We start from the raw sequence: 22977 nt of genomic DNA on the forward strand, positions 1-22977 counted from the left end.
GAGTGGGCACAGTGAATGAGGGGCGATGCTCTTAGCAGGACGCGTTCAAGTGCTGGCCCCGGGCGGGTCACAGCCCGCGGGGCACCAGGCACATCCCAGCCCCTGGAATCGCCCCTTTGTGCCTGGTGTCGCTGTCACACGCGGGCAGGGGACACCCCATGGCCCAGCGCAGGGTCAGGTCAGGGCATGGAGGCTGGAGCGGAAAATACCAGTAGGGAATTATTCCGCCGTAACACGGAATTCTGCGCGCTGGAAGCGCAAACACCTTGGCGCAGCATCTCCAGCTGCCGCCGAGTGCCTTCATTAAGCCCAACAATGCCTTCGGATCGTGTTTGAGGAGCTGACGGAGCTGTCTGTGCCGTGAACAGCAGAGGTGTGAATTTTCCCCCGTTGTGCGCCGGCGGCGGCTTCGATCGGAGCGAGCGGAGCTGCCGCCAGCGCCGGGCCCAGCTGGGGAGCGCCAGAGCCCGGAGCCAGCACCGGGGGCTGAGCCGAGCCAGGAGCGGCGGGATTCGCCAGCCCTTCCTCCCCTCTTCCTGCACGGAACAAAGAGCCCGGCTGGAATTTTAGGGGGTTGTATTAACAGGTGGCCAAGCTCGGGTCAGGGATGGGTTTGGTGGTGTCCTGCTGCAGGGAAATTCGGGTTGGGACTGGCTTCACCAGCTTGCCCTCTCAGCGGGGTTTTATGAATTACTTACAGGTACTTGTAGTCTGTGTGCTGGTTTAATATTTTATTGTGTTTCCATCCAGATGCAGGACAAGATCCCAGAGAAACCCAGATCCAGAGCTGAGCCTGTTAATGCCACCACTGAATTTGTTAAGGAGCTGCCCCGGTGCTGCTCATCCCTGAGATTTGGATGTGATGCACATGGCGTGCAGGAGGAATTATTCATAGCAAATAATCACTCGTGCCCAAATTAGCTTCTGAAAAAGGTGGCTGTGAATCCACTGGACCGTGTGAGCCAGGAGCTGCTGCTGAGCAGCTGCTTAACAGGAGCAGATCCGAGGCCTGAGCGGCAAAAGGGAAATCTGGCAAAAACAAAAGGCAGCTCAGGGTTATCCAAAAGTCACAGCAAAACCAGGGGCTGGGCAGGGCTGAGCTTGGCCAGCAGCTTCTGCCATCAGGGTGGCTCAGACTGAGCTCTTGGGCTGCCCAAAGCCTCCCGTGACCCCTCACCAGGGCAGGACAGCTCAGCTCACCCGAACCTTCCCCTCCTCAGGCAGCACAGCTTCACACAATTGATTTATTTTTTCTATTCTAATAAATGAGTGGGAAATTTCCACTCCTTGGATCAGGAGATGCTCTGAATATTTATGTTATTGTTCACCAATTGGAAAGAAAAAGAAAGAGAAGTGCTATAAAGGAACATGTTTGGTGACCCAGTTCGAGTGGCTCATTACGATTAGATCAAGCTAATTGCCAGCCTTGTATTTCATTTGGCAACTTGTTAAGCTAATTGAACAAAATAAAGCTAATGAACAATTATAATGAAGTTTATAATTAGACCATTGGAAAAAACTCAGCGTGAGAATATTTAAGGCATAATGAATGTGTGGGAGGTTTGGGAGGGGGGCAGTAAATTATGTCACTCTCTCCCACCAAAATCCTTCTTCCCGGGTTCTTGGTGCATTACCTATTCCCAAACCATGACAACCATGGCATTTTCTTTATTATTAATTACCTGAATGCCTTTAATGTCCACAGATGGCATTTCCAGGGGTCCTGAATGCAGGAATCAGCCTGTTAGTGAGGCAGCTCAGAGTGGCCACTCTGTGACACCCCCAGCTCCACCTTTACAATTCCAGGTCTCCATTAGGGATGGGTTTGTAATCCTAAAAGTGAAAATCAAGCATGTGGAGCAGGCAGAGGAGTTCACAAACCCCAGCACAGAAACCTTGTACAGGAGCCACGGAGGCTGAAGGGGGAAGAACAGAAAGAAAAATGCTCTCTGCCTGATTAGAGCCATTTTTAAAAAATAGTTATTTTTGTCTCATATCTGAATAAACCCATTCCAGCCCCCTTTCACCCCCTGCTGCTGAAGCACAGAAAATTAAATACCATGATAAGACTTTCTGGAGTTTCAATTTTCAGGTCAAGCAGGTACCCACCAAACCTAATAGAATTGTCACACCAGGCTCTGCATTGCTTAAAAACTTCTCTTCCTCCTGTTTGTACATGAAAGTAATTAGTTCCTCTAGAACTCAGTGGTAACTGAGGTTTTGCATCAGGAATTAAAGGCAGAAACTCTTCAGCTAGGGAGGAAATGTGTTCACCCTTTTCTCCTGCATGTCTGGAGGTTCCCAGTGGTTCTGGCACCCTGAAAGCAAATTCTGGATTTCAGCAGCAGCCCGTGGTGCCAAGGGCCACATGCACAGGGCAGGGATGAAGCACACGTGGTCCTGGAGGAGCAAAGGGTGGGAGAGGAGGAGGCTGAGCCCTGGAGATATGAAACAGCTCAGCACTGATCCCACTCTGTGCCTGTAACCACTGTAATCCCAGTGAGAGAAATGTTCTTCTTCCCATTCACAGAGCTGCTTTACTTTCACAAAGATTAGGATAATACACTGACTCAGGGAAAAAAAAAATCATTTTTATGAGCTATCAAAATTTCTATTCCCCTCCCCTGTTTTAATTTGAGCTGCATTAGGAGAAAACCTCTGTTTCTGCAGTCATGTCTCAATATTTTTATGCCATTAGAACCAGCTGTCCTCTTAATGTAATTACAGCTTTCACCAGGGGAGTGATCAGATCCTGGTAGCAGGGGGAGGTTGAGGCTGTCTGAGGCTCTCCATGTTCCATCACCTTTCCATCAGCCTTGCTTTGGGGTTTTTTGCAGGTGTTTGTTCACCTGCCAGCCTGGAGCTGCTGGGGCTGCTCCCACTTCAGCAGGGGCAGGAGGGTTTTGGCAAGGAGGGTGCAGAGACCATGGCCAGCCCTTGCAGGGTTTAAAAATGCCTTTCTCCATGAAAAGGGGAAATTTGTCATGAGGAAAAATTGCTGAGGGTGGAGGGCAGGGGCTGCAGGCTGAGCTCTGCCCCTGCTCCCTCCCTTGGTGACCTCCCTAAAATATCCCACACAGGCAGGCATGCCCATGGGCTTGCCCTGGTTTGGGCATTTCCTGCCTCATTTCCCTCCCCTCTTGCATGCACACACCCTCTAATTACAAAAAGGTTGAGGAAATGGGAAGAAACCCTGAAGTGAAGCATGAAATAGGCTCCATGGCTCCAGATAGCCAGGGCCATTTAAAGCCTTGCTTGGCATTTGCGTTGTAAGAACAAATCCTGTACAGGAATCTCTCCTATGCTTTCTGCTCCTGCATTAATTCATGAAGTGTCATGTATCCAGCATATTTTATTATACATGAGAACCAGACAAATTAAAATCCTCAGCTGAGTATCACATTTGTACACTCAAGGCTGCCTCCTTCAGCTCTGCTGAGGGTTGAAGTGACACTGCTTTAAACTCAGCTCACCTTTCAAACCAAGTCAGTTAAACCTAACAAATTCTCAACGTTTTCTTCCATTTTCTTCACAATTTATTTCCATTTAGCTTTAACCTCCTTGTAGCTAATAGAAGGGGAAGATAAATACTCTCCTGATCCTTGTCAAAACACAGATCAACAGACTGGGAATGCTGGAAGCAATCGGTGCCATTGGAAAACAAAAACAGAACAGGGATGGAACTGGGTGATCTTGACAGGTCCCTTCCAACCCAAACTATTCCCTGATTTTACAACTATTCCCACCAATGGCACTGTTATCCTGCAGCAGCCAAAACTTAACTCCCTTTGAATCTACAGAAAAAGGAACAAAACTGGAAAAGGGATTTTTTTTTTAGTAGATTCCTCATTAGCAACGTGAACCTCCTCACATTAGTGATGTATACCTTAATATGCTATTGTAAACTAATTAGCAGCACTGGAGACGATGGTTTTTTTCCAAGGGACATTATCCTTTCAGCTAGGATCTCAAGCTGAATGCTGATAAGCCTCTTGAACTTTGCAAAACCACTTGACAAAAGTAGCAGGACTAGAATTCATTAAGGTCTTCTAATTAAGAAGTGCAAGCCCCAATTAAGCTCTCACTAATGTGCTGCCCAGCCCAGTTGTGCTGAGGATTTTCCCACCCCCACCAGGGCTGGTTCCTCACTTGAGTTCATCTCCAGCTGGTTTGGGAGAATTCCTCAGGGAGAAATGGTGTGGGCAGCTGGAGCCCTGCATTAACACCTTGGGACACCTCACTGTTTGCAGCTGCAATTGTTCTGGACTCCCTGAGAGCATCCCAGAGCTGTTTTCCCTCTCCTGGGGGTGACACAGAGCATGCAGAGCAGAACGCTCAGCCTGCTGTGGATTATTTCATTATTGGAACCTAAAGAGGCCCCAGATTCCCAGCAAGGGAAATGTGTGTGCTGCCCTCAGCTCCCAGCCTGGATCGTGGCCACACCTCACAGAACTCCCACCCTGCTTTTACTCCTGGGAGAACACAGCTCAGGACATGCAGCTTCCCCTTTCTACAAAAAATGTAGAAGAAAATGAAGTTACATCTCGTTGCTCTCCAAGACCTGGTTATAAATGAGCTAGAAATACCAATGAGCTAAAAATGCCCTTCCCTGGAAAGGAGAAGGATGAACCAAGAAATCTCAGATTTAGAGATTTAGAAATCTCAGGTTTGCAGGATCCAGGCAGCAGACTGGCACCTCACAGGCTGAACAATGTCAGTGGAGGAACTGCTCAGTGCAGAACTCCAGAGGGCTCCTGTAGGAATCCCAAAGCCTTTTCCTACTGAAACCTCTCTGCTCAGGCTCTCAAAGGTGACCCAGAGCATTCCCCACACGCTCCAGTTTCCCCCAGCCCAAAACCCTACAGTTCTGTCTCAACTCTCAGACCCTGGCACTCCTTCCTCCTACATTTTAAACCTAATTTTAATGCCCACTTACCTGTGTGAGTGACTGCTCAGCTCATAAATGAAATGCTTTTAAATATGTATGCACTAAACTGAAAGACAATAAGGGCCCCGGGGAAGTTGCATTCCATCAGGCAATTACCTGTGTTTTTAAAATCACTGTGTAAGTAATCCACACAACCCATTGCTCCTGCACATAACAATAAACAATTTTATCAGCTGTGCCCTGCTTGGGCTGCTGTGTACCAGCTCATTTTATTTCCTAGAGAACCACCACTAACCAGGGAAATTAATTGAAATCATAAGGCAGTGGGAGGGGGAAGTACCTGCTCTAACAGGAGCTGACAAAAGCACATTTCTAAGAGGAGAGTGATAAAACCACATCCCCCAAGGGCAAATGGGCTGATTCCATCGCAGAATTCAGGAGCCACTCTCAGATTTGCACCCAGCCTGGAGTTCCTCTGCTCTAATTGCTCTGCTGTTGAACATTTAAGTCAGAGCTTAAAGCCATTTCCAGAGCCAGCTCTATTTGCATGCCACACATCCCACTGAAATCTGCACATGGAGCTTTCCAGGCAAAACACTGTGAACCTCAAATTATAAATAGGCAACAGGAAAAAAAAAAAAACAAAAAAAAGGAAGAGGGTTATGCACTCAAGGTACAGCAGCTACATCCTGGCAGCCCCAAGGCATCCATCCAGTGCTTCTGGGTAAAACCTGAGGAAAACTGTAATTTTCAGGGCAATGCAGAAGAAAATCCGTATTCTTGTTTATAACTGATGTCTGGGAAAAGCTTTGCAACATGTGACAATTACAAGAGATCAAATTATATCCATTAATTAAACTTTCTCCAGTGTTTCCAGCATTATAGAGGATTAGAAAAAGCAGCCTCTAGGCATTGTATATGTTCTTAATGTATCTGTGCTTCTAAACTATCTTTAATTAATGAAAGAACCCAAAATTACTTATTAATAAGGTTCTGTGGGCTTTGTAAACCTCAGACATTTTGCATGAATTAAAGAACAATATAATGAAGTTTTAATGAATACAAAGTCACAGTTAATGTAAAATTTATATATAGCAAGCCAGAAGGGGAAGGAATTTAAAAGTACTTTTAAGCACAGGTTATTGGCAGCTTGGAGAGCTCCTTTTTATACTTTTCTAATGGGTGCTTGGTATTTTTATTATCACACCAGAATGGCTTGACTTGGTACAGCACAGAAAGTTTTGGACTAAGTTGGACTTGGATTAAACCCATTAAAATCAGAAACAAACTAAGCTAAAAATTATTTCAAGACAACCAGTCAAAAGGAAAATAAAGACAGCAAGAGATGAGAGATGTAATATATAATTATTATATATAAAGAATTGATTCCTTTTAATTAACTCTTTATCGATGCTGAATGCATTCAACACAATTGTAAGTACAATAATATTTCACCCACAAAATTCAAATAGTGCAGGAGACACTGAATGCCAGAGGGTTGGTACAGCTACTGCAACTGTATTTTATGATAAACAGAACACTTTAGTGCTTCCACTTCACTGTTTCAGTAAGCTCAGTTTTTTAATGACAGTATTTTTCCCTTTATAAACTGGAGGGTTGCAGACCTAGAAAAGGGGTCTCTCACTTCCAACATGACATTTAGTAAAAAAAGTTACAAAACCCATCAGCTTTTAATAAAGAAACACCCTGGAATTCCTCAGGCAAGCTTCGAGCCAATAAAGGACTTCAAGCAAGGAAGCAAAATGTCTTCAAATGTAATTCTGTTAATCCACAGTAATGTCAGCAATTCCATGGAAATAACCTGGAGTTCCCCAGGAATGAGGAGGGAATGCTCCCTTCACCTTCTGAGCCCCCTGAAGTCTCTCAGCCAACAGCTTCAAGCAATGAGAAGGCTACAGCACAAAATGAAGCAGCAATTACCCTCAAAGGTACCATCAGGTATCTCAAGAAATGATTCTGAGTCAAATGGGTTTAGTGCATTATGATTTGGCTTTATAAAAACATCTTAATGCACACTACACTGAGAACACTGCATGGTTCAGGGACAAGGAGTTAAAATCACTGTGTACTCCCTTACAGGGGACAAACACAGGGATTGAAAAGTGTTGCTAAAATCCAGTTTAAAAAAAAAGCAAATATTTTATGAAAGAAATATTCAACTATTGGTGCTCCCATTTGATGGGCTGCTGATGTTAATCTAACCAGGAAAGATGCACTCATGTATATAAAAATCAAAACAGGCAGGTTTCTCCTTCCAGGCTGGAAAAAACTCCAAAATATATGGCATATTTAACCAATAAAAGGGAGCTAAGCTTTACCCAAGCCTTTCATAATGCACTTCATGAAATATTTTTTCCTTTTAAAAGAACAACTGGTATTAAATAGAGCTTTTTCTTTACATACAGTATTGGTATATACAAAACAAATACAGAACAAAGACACAAAAAAACCAAACCCAAACCAGTGACTTTAATAGTCTTGAAGCTCAGGAATATTTTGGTAGAGGTCCAAAGCCTCTGGGTTTGAGAAAGCTCCCCGCTGCTCAACTTCTTTCCCTGCAATTATTTGCTTCACAGCTACTTCCACTTTCTTCCCATTTACTGTATACTGAAAAACAAAACCAGCAAAGATAAAATTACTTTTTTTTCATGTAGTGGTTTTATGAAAATATTCATGAAACCCCCCCACCAACTCCAGAACTCTATCAAAATTCAGCAGAATGTCTTCTCTTTTGTTACACTTGAAGCACTTTCTTCTGAAAAATCACTTGAAGAGTAGGTAGAATTCAAAGAGTTTGTGTCAGTTTATTACTCCTACTGGCAATTCTGTGAGAACATGATCAAGCTCCAATGTAAAACAACAAAACCACGGTATAAACACTAAAAATATTTGGTTTTTATGTTCTGACACATCCAATGTTCAAACAGTTTTCAATTTTTTAAGGGTGGACTCAAAAAATAAAGCCCAACTGCACTGGAAGAAGAAAACCACGATTTTCTTATCTGAACTGGACAGTTCTTCTAAAAGGGTGAAGTGAATCTGAGCTTAAATGGTCCTCTACACTTAAACATTTCAAAACAAACCATAACAAATAAAATAAACTGGAACCAACAGAGGCTTCACCTCCACTTGTGAATCACACAAATTCCATTCCATTGTGTGACTCAAAGTAATAACCCTGCAGAAAAACCCCCAATTCTTCTCTTAGGATCAGAGCTGTGATTTCTGACCCAGAAGGAGGATGTGCTCCAGGGTGAGCAGGAGCAGCCTAGGCCTGGCTTGGGGGATCTCTGGCTTTAGAGGCTCCAAGGCTTGCTGAGCCCCTTCCTGACGCTGGTGCCACTGAGATTTTGGGGGTGGCAGCTTGGAAAAGCTGACACAGAAATCCCTCCTCAATGCTCCTGCCTGCTCTGGGACAGGACCCCACCTGCTCAATGTGCTGGGGGAGGAACCCAGGCTGGTCCTGGCTCCAAAGCCACTGAACCTCCTGAGTGAGCTCCAGGCATCCCCATTTATCCTGGGGATCATTGGGAACAGGTGGAATAATCCTCAGCACACCCTTACACTATTGTATCCATACAAAAAATGCAACTTTTCCTTGCTAGATCTGCTGAAGTCATGTGTAACCCTACCCATCTATCCTGAGCCACCTTCATCTCTCTCCTCAACAATCAGCAACCCAATTTTCACACATGCCCAGAAACCACAACAGCTCAGTGGCCTGCAAGGGAACTGCCCTCTTGAAAAAAAGATAAGGCTGTTCCAAGTAAATTCGTTTCCTTTGATCAGTAAATCCTGTGCATGATGACCAGAATGTTTATCTGGTCTGGACAGAACTAGACAGACTCACACTATGTTTTAAATACTAAATACCCTACTAGAAGCATGTTTTGTGCTGCTCAATCACCTCAGCACAGCTGTACTGTTTCTACCAGAACACAACGTCAGGATCAGATTGTGTCTGCAGATGAGGAGTCAAGCACATTTCCAAAAGGAGCAGAAAATAGGCAGTTTCCCTTCCTTCCAAGCAAAACTTTTAAAGAAAGATGAGAGACAGCTTTGATCACTTCACCACTGGCAGATTTACCTGAAAGGTAATTAAAATTCACTCAATTCAGTCAATGTGTGAGCTAATTAATGATCCAGGCAGGCTCTCCAGAGGGGCAGCCCATCCCAAGCACCTCCCTGCTGTACATTCAGGTGAGCCACACAGTTCACAAGCTCAACACTCCACACAGACGCTGAGCTGCAGCCCAGAAAATGGGAACTTCAGGGAATTTTACACTCATGCAAAGACATTTTGAGCCAAGGGCTCAAGATCTGCCAACAGCATCCTGAAACAAAATTAACTCAAGAGATCAGGACCAGATCCCTCTGTGGACCACACAGTGTTGCTGAGCCCTACAGCACTTCCACATGGAAAGCCATCCTGCAGGACAGGGGAACCAGGTTCAAATGATGCCTCTGAAGTCTCAACTCTTTTGTCTGGACACACTCAAGTCTATGTGCAAATGGAGTGGGGAAAACCACTCTGCACCCCCATTCTGCTGCTCAGAGACACTGAGGAAACTGTAACATCAGAGAGGGCTGTAAAACAGACATTCCAACTGAGGAGTTCACACAAAGAGCTCCAGCGAAACAGCTTCAACAGACTGAGCATGAAGAACCTTCAGCTGCACAAACTTCTCCTCCTGAACAAGCACAACAATTTCATTTTAATTACTGTTACAGTTAAGACAGTGATAGAGCTCCATTTAAGTGGCTAAACAGATGTAAAAGTGAAATGGTTTACAAGATAATCTTCTGAATTTGCCAAGTGCTCTCAGGCTTCCTAAGAAAGGCACTCATAACAGGAAAACAAAAACAAAAGATGCTTATGGATAGCCAGAAAAGCTAAAGTTAAATGACCTTTATAATATTTTCTCTCGAGAGGTTTAAGAACACACTATTGAGAAAAAGCAACCCATTTAAAAAACAAAAACCACGCTTAGCTGAAGAGGAGATGAAAAGATGTTGCTAGGCAACATAGACAAACTATTTATAAAGCCCGAATACACTTTTGAGATGCTAAAATTTCCACGTATGTGGGTTTGAAGAGCAGTGACAACTGCTCCTTAATTACTATTCAAGGTGACAAAGAAAACAGCAGGCAGCCTTTTCCCTGACATACCGGGATGCCTTTGGTTTCCAGGATGAGGCTGGGGACGTGGCGGGCGGAGAGCGCGGCGCGGATGGCGTCCTGGATGCGCCGCACCAGGCTGCGGCTGAAGGCGTGGCTGGAGGCCATCTTCAGGAACAGGATCACCCTCTCCTCGCCATCCTTGTTGTACTGGGGGACACACAGGCTGTCAGACACCTCCTCGAAGGCTTCCACTGCAAAAGGAAGCTTGGTTAGAGCTGGGTGATGTATTTGTGGGGTGGTGCTGTATTTGCGGGGTGCCCCAACGAAGGGAGCAATGATGAATCTGACTGCACGCTCTCAGAAGGCTGATTTATTATTAAGATACTATATTATACTAAAGAACACTAAACTAAAGAACATAGAAAAGATACTTACAGATGGCTAAAAAGATAATAATGAAAACCCATGACTCTTTCCAGAGTCCCGACACAGCTTGACCTTGATTGGCCATTGAGTGAAAACAACTCACGTGAAACCATCTCCAACCACATTCCACATGTGAGCACGACACAGGAGAAGCAAATGAGATAAGGATTTGTTTTCCTTTTTCTCTGAGGCTTCTCAGCTTCCCTGGGTGAAAGGATTTTTCCAGAAAATGTGACTGCCACAGCTGGGCTTTGCGGAGTGTTCTGTGCCTGAGGTTTTATTGAATAAAACATCACCTCCCCTGCATGGGCAAAGGGAAACAGGCACCCTCTGCCTGGGCTAAGCTTCACCTCTGCCTGCTCTGGAGTTTCAGCTCTTATGTGAAAATCCAGGTTTAAGGACCATTGAGGTCCATAACAAAGTTCACTGTTACTTTTGGGGCAGATAAGGTTTTACACAAAGCTGTTTGCTCTGGCTTTCCCCACTGCAGCACACACAGGAGACAAAGTCCTGGTGGCACAAGAACAACCAGGCAGCTCCTTGAGTCTCAGATCAGCACCTCTACAGGGACAGCTCCCCCCGACACAACACACTCTTTGAAATACAAAGCACAAGCTCAAAAACTATTTCTAATTATTGGGAAAGGTACAATAAAAACAGTGTCAAGAGCTTTCCTTGAAGGGAAGAAGAAAAGCCTGACAGGTTAGGGGAAAAAAGAAAAAGCCTGCTCCATAAAATGTTGCTTTTGTATATCCTAGTGAGTCACTCCCCACCCTACAGATACTTGAGGAAAGCAACCAGTTTCAAGTTTACAAAATCAAATTTTACTGATACTACCGTACTCTGTACTGTCTCATTTGAAAAACAGCAACTTTTTTCTTACTTAATCCTTCTAAACAGCTTTGTAATGCTTATATTTCAGATTCAAGGCAACAATGTCATAGCTGGAAGAGGTGGAAAGTTGATTTCATACCTATGTTATAGATTTCAGAACTTCCAAATCTTACTCCATTTGGATTTAATGTACCATCACTGAAAAATCACAAAGAAAACAAAGAAACATTAAAGTGTGATTACAGCTTGATCAAGAGGAAAAATTGATGCAATTAAGCAAGTCTTTCTAGTGAAAGCAAAACCACATTGGAAACAGAATTTTAAGAGAATTTGAGTCAAAAAGGCATTTTACTCATTAGAATGAATCTGTACAGAGAACAGCAACATCAATTCACTCAACTTTGTTTCAAACATGAAACATTTTGTTGAAATGCAAACAGTAAATTCAGCCTCAGTTGTGATCCTGAATGTCTGTGATCACTGACAGGCACAACTTCATACCTGACCTTCTGTAAGGAAGTTTTGCTGTAAAACAAGGGGGTGGCAAAGCCAAGACCACAAAAGTTCCCCAATTCCCCACCTGGGATGCACTGCACTCTCAACCCAAACTCCTGGGACCATTATGAACCATGGAACACAAAACCATGTCCAGTACAGTCTTGTGTTTATAAATACAAAAGTGAACCTTGAAATGAGCTCCCTTCCCTCAAATCCAGCTGCTCTGATTAATTTAAGGGCTGAAACCCACAATGAGATTCAAGAAAATCAATATAAAGCTAACAAGAGTGGCAGAATCACATGCATTTTACCCCTAGGTGAAAACTGCAAATTTTACACACTTGTTTCCTCCCAGCACTCGCACCAGAACCCCGTACCTGCGACCCAGCATGACAATTCCTCCAGTCTTGGGGTTAATTTTGCAGTAATCACCGTGGGCCCAGACACCTGGTGGGGAATGGCAAAGGTTAAGCAGGATTTCCTCATGCAGCCACATTGTGTAACTCAGCTGGCATTAACTGAGTGAAATACACAGAAATGCAGCTGATCTTCTGAGTGAAACACACAGAAATGCACAGAAATGCAGCTGATATTCTGCCCCCCAGCCAGAGTAACAGTACTGAGCTACACCAACAACCCACAGCAGAGTTACTGTAAGAACCAGCACACCCAGGAACAGCTCAGAAATCAGGGTCAGACCCCAGGTTATCATCTGATGGCTTGTTTGCATCACTACACAGCATTCCTTACAAAACCAGCTGCTCTGAACACCTCATTCTGAATTACTGGAAGCATCTTCCACAGAAATAACAACATTCCCACCTCTTTTCATTGTCTTTCTTGATCCATTTTTATTGTGCACAATTCTGTACAAGAAGCTTTCTGGACTTGTGTAATAGGTATCAACAATTCCCTAGGGAGCTTTTGTGCTTACTGTTCTTTATTTGTCTTAATGCAAAATCAGGTCTGACTTTCCAGTATTATTTAAGATGGATACTGCCACAGCAGCCTGCCCAAACCAGAAGTAAAACCCAATTCTATTCAAGTTTTTCTGAGGAAAAACACCAACCTCAATTATTTGCACATAAGACCATTTTCCAACTTAATTGTTACCATCTCAAGCCCATTTACAATGAAAGACAGAAAAGGGGTCCAGACAGAACCTCAGTGATTTCAGTCTTAAAGGTGTCACACAGATTATTTTCTTTTCTATTTACTGCTGTCAGGCTTACATGCAGACTGCAACTTCCACATTCCTCAGTTTTCCTGTGTGATTATCTCCTGCTGCACATCCTGACTTTTCTTGTGAATCCACTCTGTATTGCTGCTATTTATTAAAAAAAAAAAAGTTCCCACATCCAAAAAACAGCAGCTGGAGATCCTGCTCTTAAAAAAATCCCTGCCCCAGAGGCACCAGGGGTTTTGGCATTGCTGTGCCAAATCAGGATGAGCAGAGTCCTCCACAATTACTCAGAAAAGCTTCTGGTCCACTTTATCCTGTAGAAGGCCAAGGCTGCATGTCTGAGGCAGCATATATTTAATATATATTTAATCCTCATGCTAATGAGGCAGCAGGTCAGCACTTTCCCTTGGATTGACTCCTCCAGGCAGGCAGGAGCAGCCTGGCAGAGGTGCAGCAGCACTCACTAATGATTGCTCCCTGCCCTGTCCATTCCTTCCAGCTCACCCCTGTGCCAAGCACTCTGTGCCTGCACTGCAGCCTGGGACAGGCAGAGCTGCAGCCAAACTGGACTGGAGCTTTGCAGAGATCCTTGCAGCTTTTATTTGGATCTCTGGTCACAACAAAGCACGAGAAAACAGAGTGAGGTGTTATGAAATGTAATGGCTCACCCTGGAAATTGGGACTCAAAGCTGCAGCAAATAAACCTGTGCCTTCCCTTACAGTCTGCAGCCACCCTTCAGGACATACCTGGGAATTTGGAAAAATAAGCTTTTCTGTATTTGCTGCCATTCTCATCGTTCCAGAAGTGTGTAGGCTGGCAGGGAATGGGCTTGGTGCAAACCAGCTCTCCACTCTCACCCCAAACTGGCTTTCCTGTTGACAAAAAAAGATATTTTCCACATTTCCTTTCTGTAAATAACAGAGCAACAAAGCAAAGAGCACCTACACTTACTACTTGTTTTTAGATTTAAGATCACCTTGCTACTTTATCTTCAAAGTGTGCACAGTATTTAGGATCATAGTTACCTTCATCATTCCATGCTTCCACAGCCATGCCAAGATTTCTGGCCTGAATTTCTCCTTTGTAAACAGGAACTGTAACATTGTGACCCATGAAACATGAAATTATATCTGTTCCACCTACAATAAAAGAAATCCATTTAAAATATACAATATTTTTTGGGAAAAGCCAACCTGAAAACTACATAGGAACACTGGAACAGCCAACTGCCAACCTTTGCCAAAGGCTTCTGATCCACACTAAGCAGCACAGAACAAACAGCATTCTCTAGCATGTTGTGACTTTTATTAAAAGGTTTTCTTCCTTACTTTATATATCTTGTTATATGTGTATGCCTTTCATGCAGAGCTATCCCTTAAGGGATAACTTTTCTCCTTCCAACAGTCTCTTTAATCTCTTTAAGGAAATTTCCATTTATAGGAAAGAGAAAACAAACAGGGCCTGCTTTACAGACTTCAGATATTTACAGAATTACTTCGAAATGTTTTCTTGTTTGTTTTCATTAGTTTAAAGTAACCAGTCAAGCTACATTTACTTAGCTTTTATACCTTATCAGCATGGGAGGAGGGGAGCCAGGCCTTGAGGATGAAGAGTTATCTTAAGAAAAATAGATACTGTCAAAGTGCTTACTTAACTGGAATATTTATAGTCTTTCTAGGACTTTATGGAAGAGAATTAAGACACAAATCAATCATGTTATCTTTTCTCAAAAATAGGCTTCTGCATTTGAGTCTATTAATGTCTGTAGTAGCAAGTTCTAGATTCAGCACTACTCTTATTGAGCCCAGAGCCTGAGATACTTCAGTAGCAGAACAGTCACATTCTAAAAATCAAACTGAGTTAAAAAGCTCTTTGAAAAAGTCAGTCCTTGTTACAGAGCAAAATGAGGAGTGCTGTGGTGGACCTTATGTGAGCAGAAGTTGCCTCAGCCAGCACTGCTCACAACAAACTGCACAGCATGGGGGCTTGATATTTCTCTAATTATATAATCCACAAAAAAAATCCATCTGCAGTGCCAATTACTTGGCACAAAGGAACTGAAATGGGAACTCTCCAAGAGGTATTTTCTGCTAAAGTCAGCTATATGCAGAACAGTATGTTCTGTAGGTTAATAGACTCTTTGCTTGATCTCACCCTGCCACCCCCTAAGGACAGCCAGTCAAAATAAATGATCTTACTTAAAATCCAAAACATCCACCAAAACCACTTTGGAGTGCCTGAGTTTCATTATGGCACAGTGAATTATGCAGAAAAACCTCAGCACTAAAGAGACAGCTCATTCCACTTTAACTATAACCAATCCCAAATGATCCAAAGCTTCCCAAGCAAGCAGGAGGGAGCTGCACAGGCAATCAGAGAGCTCCTGAGATGCTGCAGCATAAAAGCCTCACCTGAAATGGATCCCAGGAGGACACTGCTTTTTATGTGTTTGTAGACATACTCATAGCTTTGAGATTTGAGAGGTGATCCCGTAGACAGGATAGTGTGGAGTGTTTGGAGATTGTGTGTTTCACCTTTAAAAGGACAAAAGCAGCACAGGTTAAGGCAGAATTTCTCCAAGTGTTTGGAACTGTTTGTCACTACAATCCAGAATAATTACATAAAGGGCTGTGACAAGACAGGGAGCCAGAACCAGGAGAGGAAAGGTAGGAGGGAGGACAGAAGGGATTCACCAGCTTCTTGAGGCTTACATGGTTTTAAATTTTTCTCTTCTAGCACAGCCAGCCACTTTGCACCCGTTCCAAGGATGGTGATCCTAGAGGGAAAAGAAGTTTACATGTTTTGCATATTTAAATATGCTAAGATTCTAAAGACCTGCAATTCCCACTGCAGTGAGCAGAGCCTGTTACACACTCTGTACGTGGATTAGACAAACAATGCAGCCTCTCAGAGCTTTCCAAGTGCAAGGCACATCCTTTTGTACTATCAAAATCAGTCAGATCAAATGTCATCTCTGCAGCTTTGAAACTTTTAATTCTATCTTTAAATATTAAGCAAAGCTTTCCCATCTCCCAGAGACATTCACTTACATTTACAGGAATTTGTAACTGCAGAACACTCCAAAGACATTACAAAATGTTATCATGTTTACTTTATTAATGGGCCATAATTTTCCAGGAGTGCCTTGGTACAGGGAAACTTTGCCATTTCAGGGCACAGCTTGACAAAAAATTACTCTGGGACAGCAACCAGTGATTTTCTGGTGATACCTGTTCAGTTTCCAGTGGTGAAAGCCTGAGCTGCCCAAGCCTAAATGAACAGGAAATTTGGCCCAGCTGAACAATTCCCTCCTGCCCTTACAAAGGGTATTTAGAGCTCTTCAGTACAATAGAATTAAAACCTGGTTTCTGCTGACTCCTTTTCCATTGCAGCAATAAACTCACTCAAGAAAATGCAGAGCTAGGTGAGGATAAGGGACACAGCACAGAGCATGGGCAAGACCAACAGCAGCAGAGCTGAAATAAGATCCTGCTGGGCTGGGTTTTCCTCCAAAGGCAGTATGGGAGGTAGGACACTGTTCCAGGCAAGGGGAAGGGGATATTTCAACACTGCCCAAAGGGGATGTCTCCCTTTGCCATGCTGGTGGAAGACTCCCCTCAGGTAGGAGCAGGCTCCTTGCACAAACACATCAGGGCACAGAGCAATTTACCAGGCACATGGGAAGGGCACACAGAATGGTTTGGACTGGAAGGAACCTTAGGGATCATCTAGTTCCAATCCCTGTCATGGGCAGGGAACCTTCCAGCATGAGAGCCCCCAGCCCAGTGCTCCTCAGCTCCCCTCTGTGCCAATCCTATGAACTATTTTTACTCTTGTGTAACATCTCACTTTCCTTCCATGCCTCAAACCAGTGCTTATTTTACATTAGAATACAAAATGCTTCTCTATTTTAAGCTCTTTGACACTTCCTCTACAGCACATGTAGAGCCAAATCTCCCTTTTATTTCCTTCCAAATGCTACATAACTGCCTTTAGTCACCATCCCCCAATTCCCAGTCACTAATGGCTGTCCACTTGAGTCATTCCTGCCACGCAGGATGAGATATCCCGATGATCCCCTCAGAATATGTCTCTGAAGGAAAGTGTGGTGCATCTTCAGAGGAGAAGGTAATCTTCACATGTTGGAGCCTTTTTTTTTTAACATATTTAACATATGAGTGAGCTGGGAACAGACTGCATGATGAAGTAGCACCCAGATGGCCACCGCTTTTAGCGCCAGATTACAAAAGTGAGACATGCAGACACATTTATCTTCACTCGCTTTTGGCATGTGGAGACAATGCTTAAAAATAAGCTGGGTTCTTTCTCAATTCTCATTTTTTTGCCTGTTGTTCCACCAGGGTTTCTTTGGGGGTGAAGCATGGCTGAAGTTTGTGGGTTTCTTTTGTGCTTTTTACTGGAAGCATTTGGACTTGGCATTAAACTTCAGTTATAATAGCCAGAGACAAAATGTCAGTCTTTAAATATTACATGTCACAAAAGACAGTGAAGTTTAAATTATTAATCATGCAGAGTCAGAAAGTGAATCTTTTGTCATCCACTTTCCACCACAAACAATTTTAATTATCAATTAAAAATGACACTCGTTTTACTGGTAGTAAAATTCAAATTTACTCCTCACATGCGGCTGGCAAAATAGGAAAGTAACAACATAAATTTAAAAAAAAATTCCAAGTTTAACAAAGTGTACAAAGCTAAATGCAATCATAGGGTTTAGAGGTGTTTATCCTCTATGTGCCATTTCTCTAAGCTTCAAGAAAGGGTGCTGTGAGCATTTTCAGGCACAAAAAATGGCATAAAACAATTACTGAACAGCTTATCAGTATGAATTAGGCATTATAGGTTAAAAAGCAAAATATGAAAATATAAGCAGCCCTGCTGAGCCTTTCCAGTCAATTTATGTCTTTAAGTCAAAGTTCTATATTAAAATCTTAGGTTGAGCTGCTTGAAAAAAGAGTTCTTATTTACCAAGTTCTGAGTGCACTGAGAAATTACTCTTCAGATTGCTCCCAATTACTGCCTTTTGAAAAGGCTGCTCTTGAAAACTATTGAACCAAAAGTCTTTGTTTGCCTGGAATTCTAATACCTGACTCCAATTTGAAACAATCAGCTCTTTGTCTCTCCTCCTCTCTCAGAAAATGTTTTAGTACAAATTTTTAAAAGCAGTTCCACTCAGGGCTGAGCCAAAAGATAAACTGTGTCATGCTGTGCACGAGCTCCTGCCCGAGGGAGCAGCACCTTCAGGGAGGCTGCTTGGGCCAGGGTGACAGTGTGACAGTGCCACCAGCCCGTATTTAACCCTGGATACATACCCTAGTCTGTCAGTCAGGTCCCAGAGCACATTTGGGGAAGGAACTAGAGGAGATCCATCATACAGCACCACTGAAGCTCCCGTAGCAAGTGCAGACACCAGCCAATTCCACATCATCCAGCCAGTCTGGAGGAGAGAAGAAAGCTCCATGAGCTGGTGCCTGCCTGCAGCCCCAGCAGCGCTGTCAGCTGGCACAGGAGCTGCAGCCAGCTCCACAAGGATGCAGATCTTGGCAGAAGCTGGACCCAAGCTCGATCCCTGCCCTCATGCAAGAGGTGCCACCTTCCCCTCCACTCCCCCTGCCTGAATTTCTCCTGTTAAACCCACAGCAGTGATTTTGTCAGATCCTATCAGCATAGGCTGAAGCTCTGCTCATCCTCTCACCTGTCCCAGGCTGCCCCAGCTGCATGTTCTGATGGATGCTGATCCAAGTGATCCCTACAAACACCTAATGAGCTGGGGATTCCATGGCTCCCAGCACACACAGCTTTACAGCAGAGCCAGGACAAGGCAGAGACAAGGCAATTACCATGATCCCTCCATGGAGACACTGCAAGCTGACTAGTCATGTTAAAGTTCACAGGGGAACTCATGAGGAAACACATCAGCCTGCTCAAACTGCTACAGTCACACAAGGCTTAGCAATCATTTTTCTTGATCACAGCATTAGAAAGAAGCCCCCCACCACATAACTGAACTCCACAGGTGAGGTTTACCCCCTTTCCTTTATCGAGCTTGGAGCTGGGCAGCTTCCCTCCTCACAAACAGAACAGAGACAAATTCTCATCTTGAGTATGACCTAGCCCTGCAGGAAGGTGGAATCTGATTTGCAGGTGATATTGATGAGGCAGCTTGATCAATAAACCTAAGAGACTAAAAATCAATCCATTTTCCTCAGCAGTTAGGTCAGAAACATTTAACATGGGTTTGACCTTTCATCAGAAAGGTCCCTGCTGCATTTTATTATTTCATCTGATTTTTTTTAATAAACTCAGACGGGACAATCCTTTGCAGTAAAAAAATCTCACACACAAAGAAGTGTACTTGTGGATTTGTATGACAAGTTGTCCCATCTTTACAGGAAAAAGATGTTACAGTGTTTCTAAAAATGCCTTAAGCCCCACTTGCCGTTGTGTAGTACATAATCACATCACTGCTGCTCATGTTGCCATGAAGAATGTGCTCCTTCAGGTGCTGAATGAGGGTACCCTGCAAAAAGAAAGGAAAATACAAGATCACATCAATGAAAAAGCAAAACTCTGACAGCACATTAAGACTTAAAAAACACTAACAGTCAATAGCTTGCAGGATGTACTCCAGGATTAAAGCAAGCATTCCCCTCAACTGCAACTGAATTAAATCCCAGGGCCTATCTAACAGCAGCAGCAATTGCATTCTCCATTTTCTCACATAACTTTTCAGCCTCTCTCATTAGACCTCAGCAATTCCCACTGCACATCACTTTTAATCCATGGAATAAACAACTCCCTTCCCTTCCAACTGCACACAGCCATCAGTTGCAGAGTGCTCCATGCAGACCCTAATTTTAACAGCAGGCTTTCAGCAGCCAGGCTTTGCAAGAGAAGCCCTTTGACAGTTTCATTTTCAGTGAATTTGGGCAATGGGAGGAGTGAAGGACTGAGAGCTGCCATAAAGTGCAGCAGATGCTGAACATTAGCACCATGTGTCCAAATTATCTTATCTATTAACATCTAGGAGACAAAAGACCTGACAGCACAGATCTCTTGTAAACACTGGAGTGACTAGGAATGTGAAATGTCTCACTGCTCAGAGCATCAATATTAATAATCTCCTGAAACGTATTATTTCCTTTTGTTGGAAATGCTGCTAAACCACTTCCCTGATCATCATTAAAGCACAACTTGCTAGGATAAATAAATTTACAGACTACTTCATTAAGTCACTTCACTGCAGTGACAAATTAATGTAGCCAACGTTAAAATAAAAAATGTTTTTTGCATTTATGCAAGGAGGCATAGTGAAACTATTAAGAGCCTCATAAGCATGAAACAAGATTTACACTGAAAGAAAACAGATTACAGATAAACATTCAAAATGAAAAAGGAGAGTCATAAAACTGGCACATGCTTCGGGAGAAAAAGCAGAAAACATTAAATAAAAATAAAGGAGTAAATCTTATTTTCACTTCACTGCTCAAAGGAAGCAGGTCTGAATTCACCTACTGCTGTCTGAGCACCCTCAGCTGTCACAACGCTGCCATCTAGCTACAGCTGCCATCTCCTACAGCTGAAAACCACTCGAAAATCGGGATTTGGAAACACTGTGTCGAACTGATTTGGTAAGGCTGCCAAAAGAATTGCAGGTGTTTACATAATTACTGCATTTATAAAGGAAAGCTCGTTGTTCCTGCAGGAGATTCTGAGAGAGCCACACAAAATATCAAAATTAAAAGTTATATTCAATTCAGATAAATACTGGTTTTCTTTTTCCTTCATTTAGTTTTTGCTACTTCACAGCTTGGAACCAAAAGGGGATTTTTGAGAATGGTTTTAGGTATAGGCTATGAACAATTGCCCTGCAAAACCTGGTACCTCTCAGGCTGGAGACAAAAGCACTGTGGGAGAAGGCAGAGCTGCTCTAAACTCACAGCCCAAAACGCTCTCTGGAGTTAATTTATAGGATTCATTTATTTATAGGACTTTTACAACCCCGAGCATTTATCACTTCACAGCAGATCTGGCAGCTGATAAAACCCCCTGGTGTGCTGCTCCTCCTGGGGCCAGGCCAGGCTGGTGAAGTGCTGAACATCTGGAGTGTGAGCCCAGCTGTGCAGGGCCCCAGCAGGGCAGGGCTGGGCAGCTCCTGGGCTGGGCTCTGGGCAGCAAACAGCCCCTGAGGGATCTGCCTGCAGCTGCACAGGGATCTGCAGCACTGCACAGCTTTAAACACAAGCCTTGCAAGTCCTTGAGATGGACAGATGTGAACTGAAGAGGATTTTAGCTCATAATTCTCTCCTTAGATAGCTGGAAGCAGGGAATAACTGCAAAGGGGCCTGGTAGGAATGAGGCAAGAAGAACCATCAATGTTTTTAGGGCTAAAGAATAACAATTACTAACGTCGTTCTGCAGCACACCCAACTGGTCAAAACCACACAGCTTTGCTTCCAGGATCAAAAAGAAAGCCTGCTCCTCTGAGCCACCATTTTTTATATCATCTCCCATGCCCTGGCTTCATTTTCTTTACTTATGGATGTCATTTCACCGTGTAGCAAAATAACAGACCAGGAACTTACTGCAGAATTAGATAAACTGGGTTGTGAATTTAAAGCAAGCTGCCTGCTGGCATCTAAAGTCAGTACAGTAACAAACCAGCATTGGAGCATACTATAAATAAGCAATAATTGAAATGTCTTCACCAAAATGTCATCTCTTCTTGCTGTTTTCACTACCAGAAACACATTTGGTTTAAACTAAAGCTGGAAAATAAAACAAAGACAGTAGGCTAATTCTGCTTTTTCTAAAAATCAAATCAATGCAAATCATCCTATTAATTCCAGTGGAAACAAGATTAGGCCTAGAACAAACAGACAAAGCCAATGAAGTGTGTAAAAGACATCTAAGAATTTATTTGCATGGAGTTTGTGTAGGCCCTATTCAAACACTGAGGTCCCTAATGCAACAATTTGCTGTACAGCCAGAGGTGCTAGCACCACAAAAAAAAATATAAAAAAATCATTCTGCACCACAACTACAGAGCTGCTCAGTGGAAACAGAATCATCACAAACAATAGATCTGACTCATCCATCCACTCAGCAAGGATGAGTAGTCTGGACCTAAACTCTAAGGTAGCTCTGCACATGATTCAGCTGGAGAACAGAGTCATGATTCAGGGCAAGCTAACAGGTAACATGGGAAAAGAAAGAACTTTGCAAGAGAAAACTCTTGTTTTCTGATCTACAGCTATTTTTCACCTCTACTGTTTATCACCCATCACTGAACAAAACACCCATCCTGTTTTTGCTAATCCACCTCTGCAAGTATTTACCCAGTCTAAAGCCAGCACAGCTTCAAAACAGCTGTCAAGCTTCAAAACCCACCTTGTTTCTTCTTCCCAAACACTGGATTTGTGTCCCAAAGGAACCACTTGGTACTGCCTGCTATGATCTCCTGCTGATTGATAACACAAAGCAGAGTGTTTACAGGCAGCAGGGGATTTGTCTGGGGGCAAATCCTCCAGTCCCTGCCATCAAAGAGAGGCAAGAACACCCACACTGGGGGCACAGCATCAAAGGATCCTGCCCTCAGGCCACCCAGCCCTCCAGGATGCTCACCCTGACTGGCAAAGCAAAGAGTAGAGATGAGGGACTGGCTAAAAGCTGTGCAGTTCCATTTACACACATCCTGCCTGCCCTAAATGGGAAAAACCTGCCTTCTATTAAGGACTATAGCAGAATTAAAGTTTCAGCACTGCTGCAGTCACTTCCTCTATTTTTAGAGCTTTGGAACATCAACAGCAAGTGGAAAGCACCTGAGCAAGGGTCATTCTGGCACCAATATCAGATATTATCTTTAGCCACAAGATATTGCCTCAAGCAGTTTCCATGCAATGCAAAACCTACACTCAAGGAGATTCCAACTCTCTGCCTTCCTTCCTTAAAGGACTGATGAGGATGACATACTCTAAACTGAT

General features: G+C 43.5%; 1 protein-coding gene across 1 annotated transcript in view; it reads right to left on the minus strand.

The window, feature by feature from the left end:
* Positions 1 to 6234: 6234 nt before the first annotated feature.
* Positions 6235 to 22977, minus strand: part of AACS (acetoacetyl-CoA synthetase) — a 33326-nt gene continuing 16583 nt past the window's right edge. Inside the window, exons 9-18 of the mRNA XM_031059433.1 lie at positions 19434 to 19514; positions 18307 to 18431; positions 15685 to 15749; positions 15385 to 15507; positions 13999 to 14112; positions 13720 to 13845; positions 12167 to 12236; positions 11431 to 11489; positions 10080 to 10282; positions 6235 to 7516 (exon numbers count right to left, since the gene is read on the minus strand). Coding sequence (XP_030915293.1) covers positions 7379 to 7516; positions 10080 to 10282; positions 11431 to 11489; positions 12167 to 12236; positions 13720 to 13845; positions 13999 to 14112; positions 15385 to 15507; positions 15685 to 15749; positions 18307 to 18431; positions 19434 to 19514 — 1104 coding nt within the window. The 3' untranslated portion in view covers positions 6235 to 7378. The remainder of the gene's footprint in view (positions 7517 to 10079; positions 10283 to 11430; positions 11490 to 12166; positions 12237 to 13719; positions 13846 to 13998; positions 14113 to 15384; positions 15508 to 15684; positions 15750 to 18306; positions 18432 to 19433; positions 19515 to 22977) is intronic.

Source organism: Geospiza fortis, unplaced genomic scaffold, assembly GCF_000277835.1.
Source record: "Geospiza fortis unplaced genomic scaffold, GeoFor_1.0 scaffold145, whole genome shotgun sequence".
In the NCBI taxonomy this organism is placed as follows: domain Eukaryota; kingdom Metazoa; phylum Chordata; class Aves; order Passeriformes; family Thraupidae; genus Geospiza; species Geospiza fortis.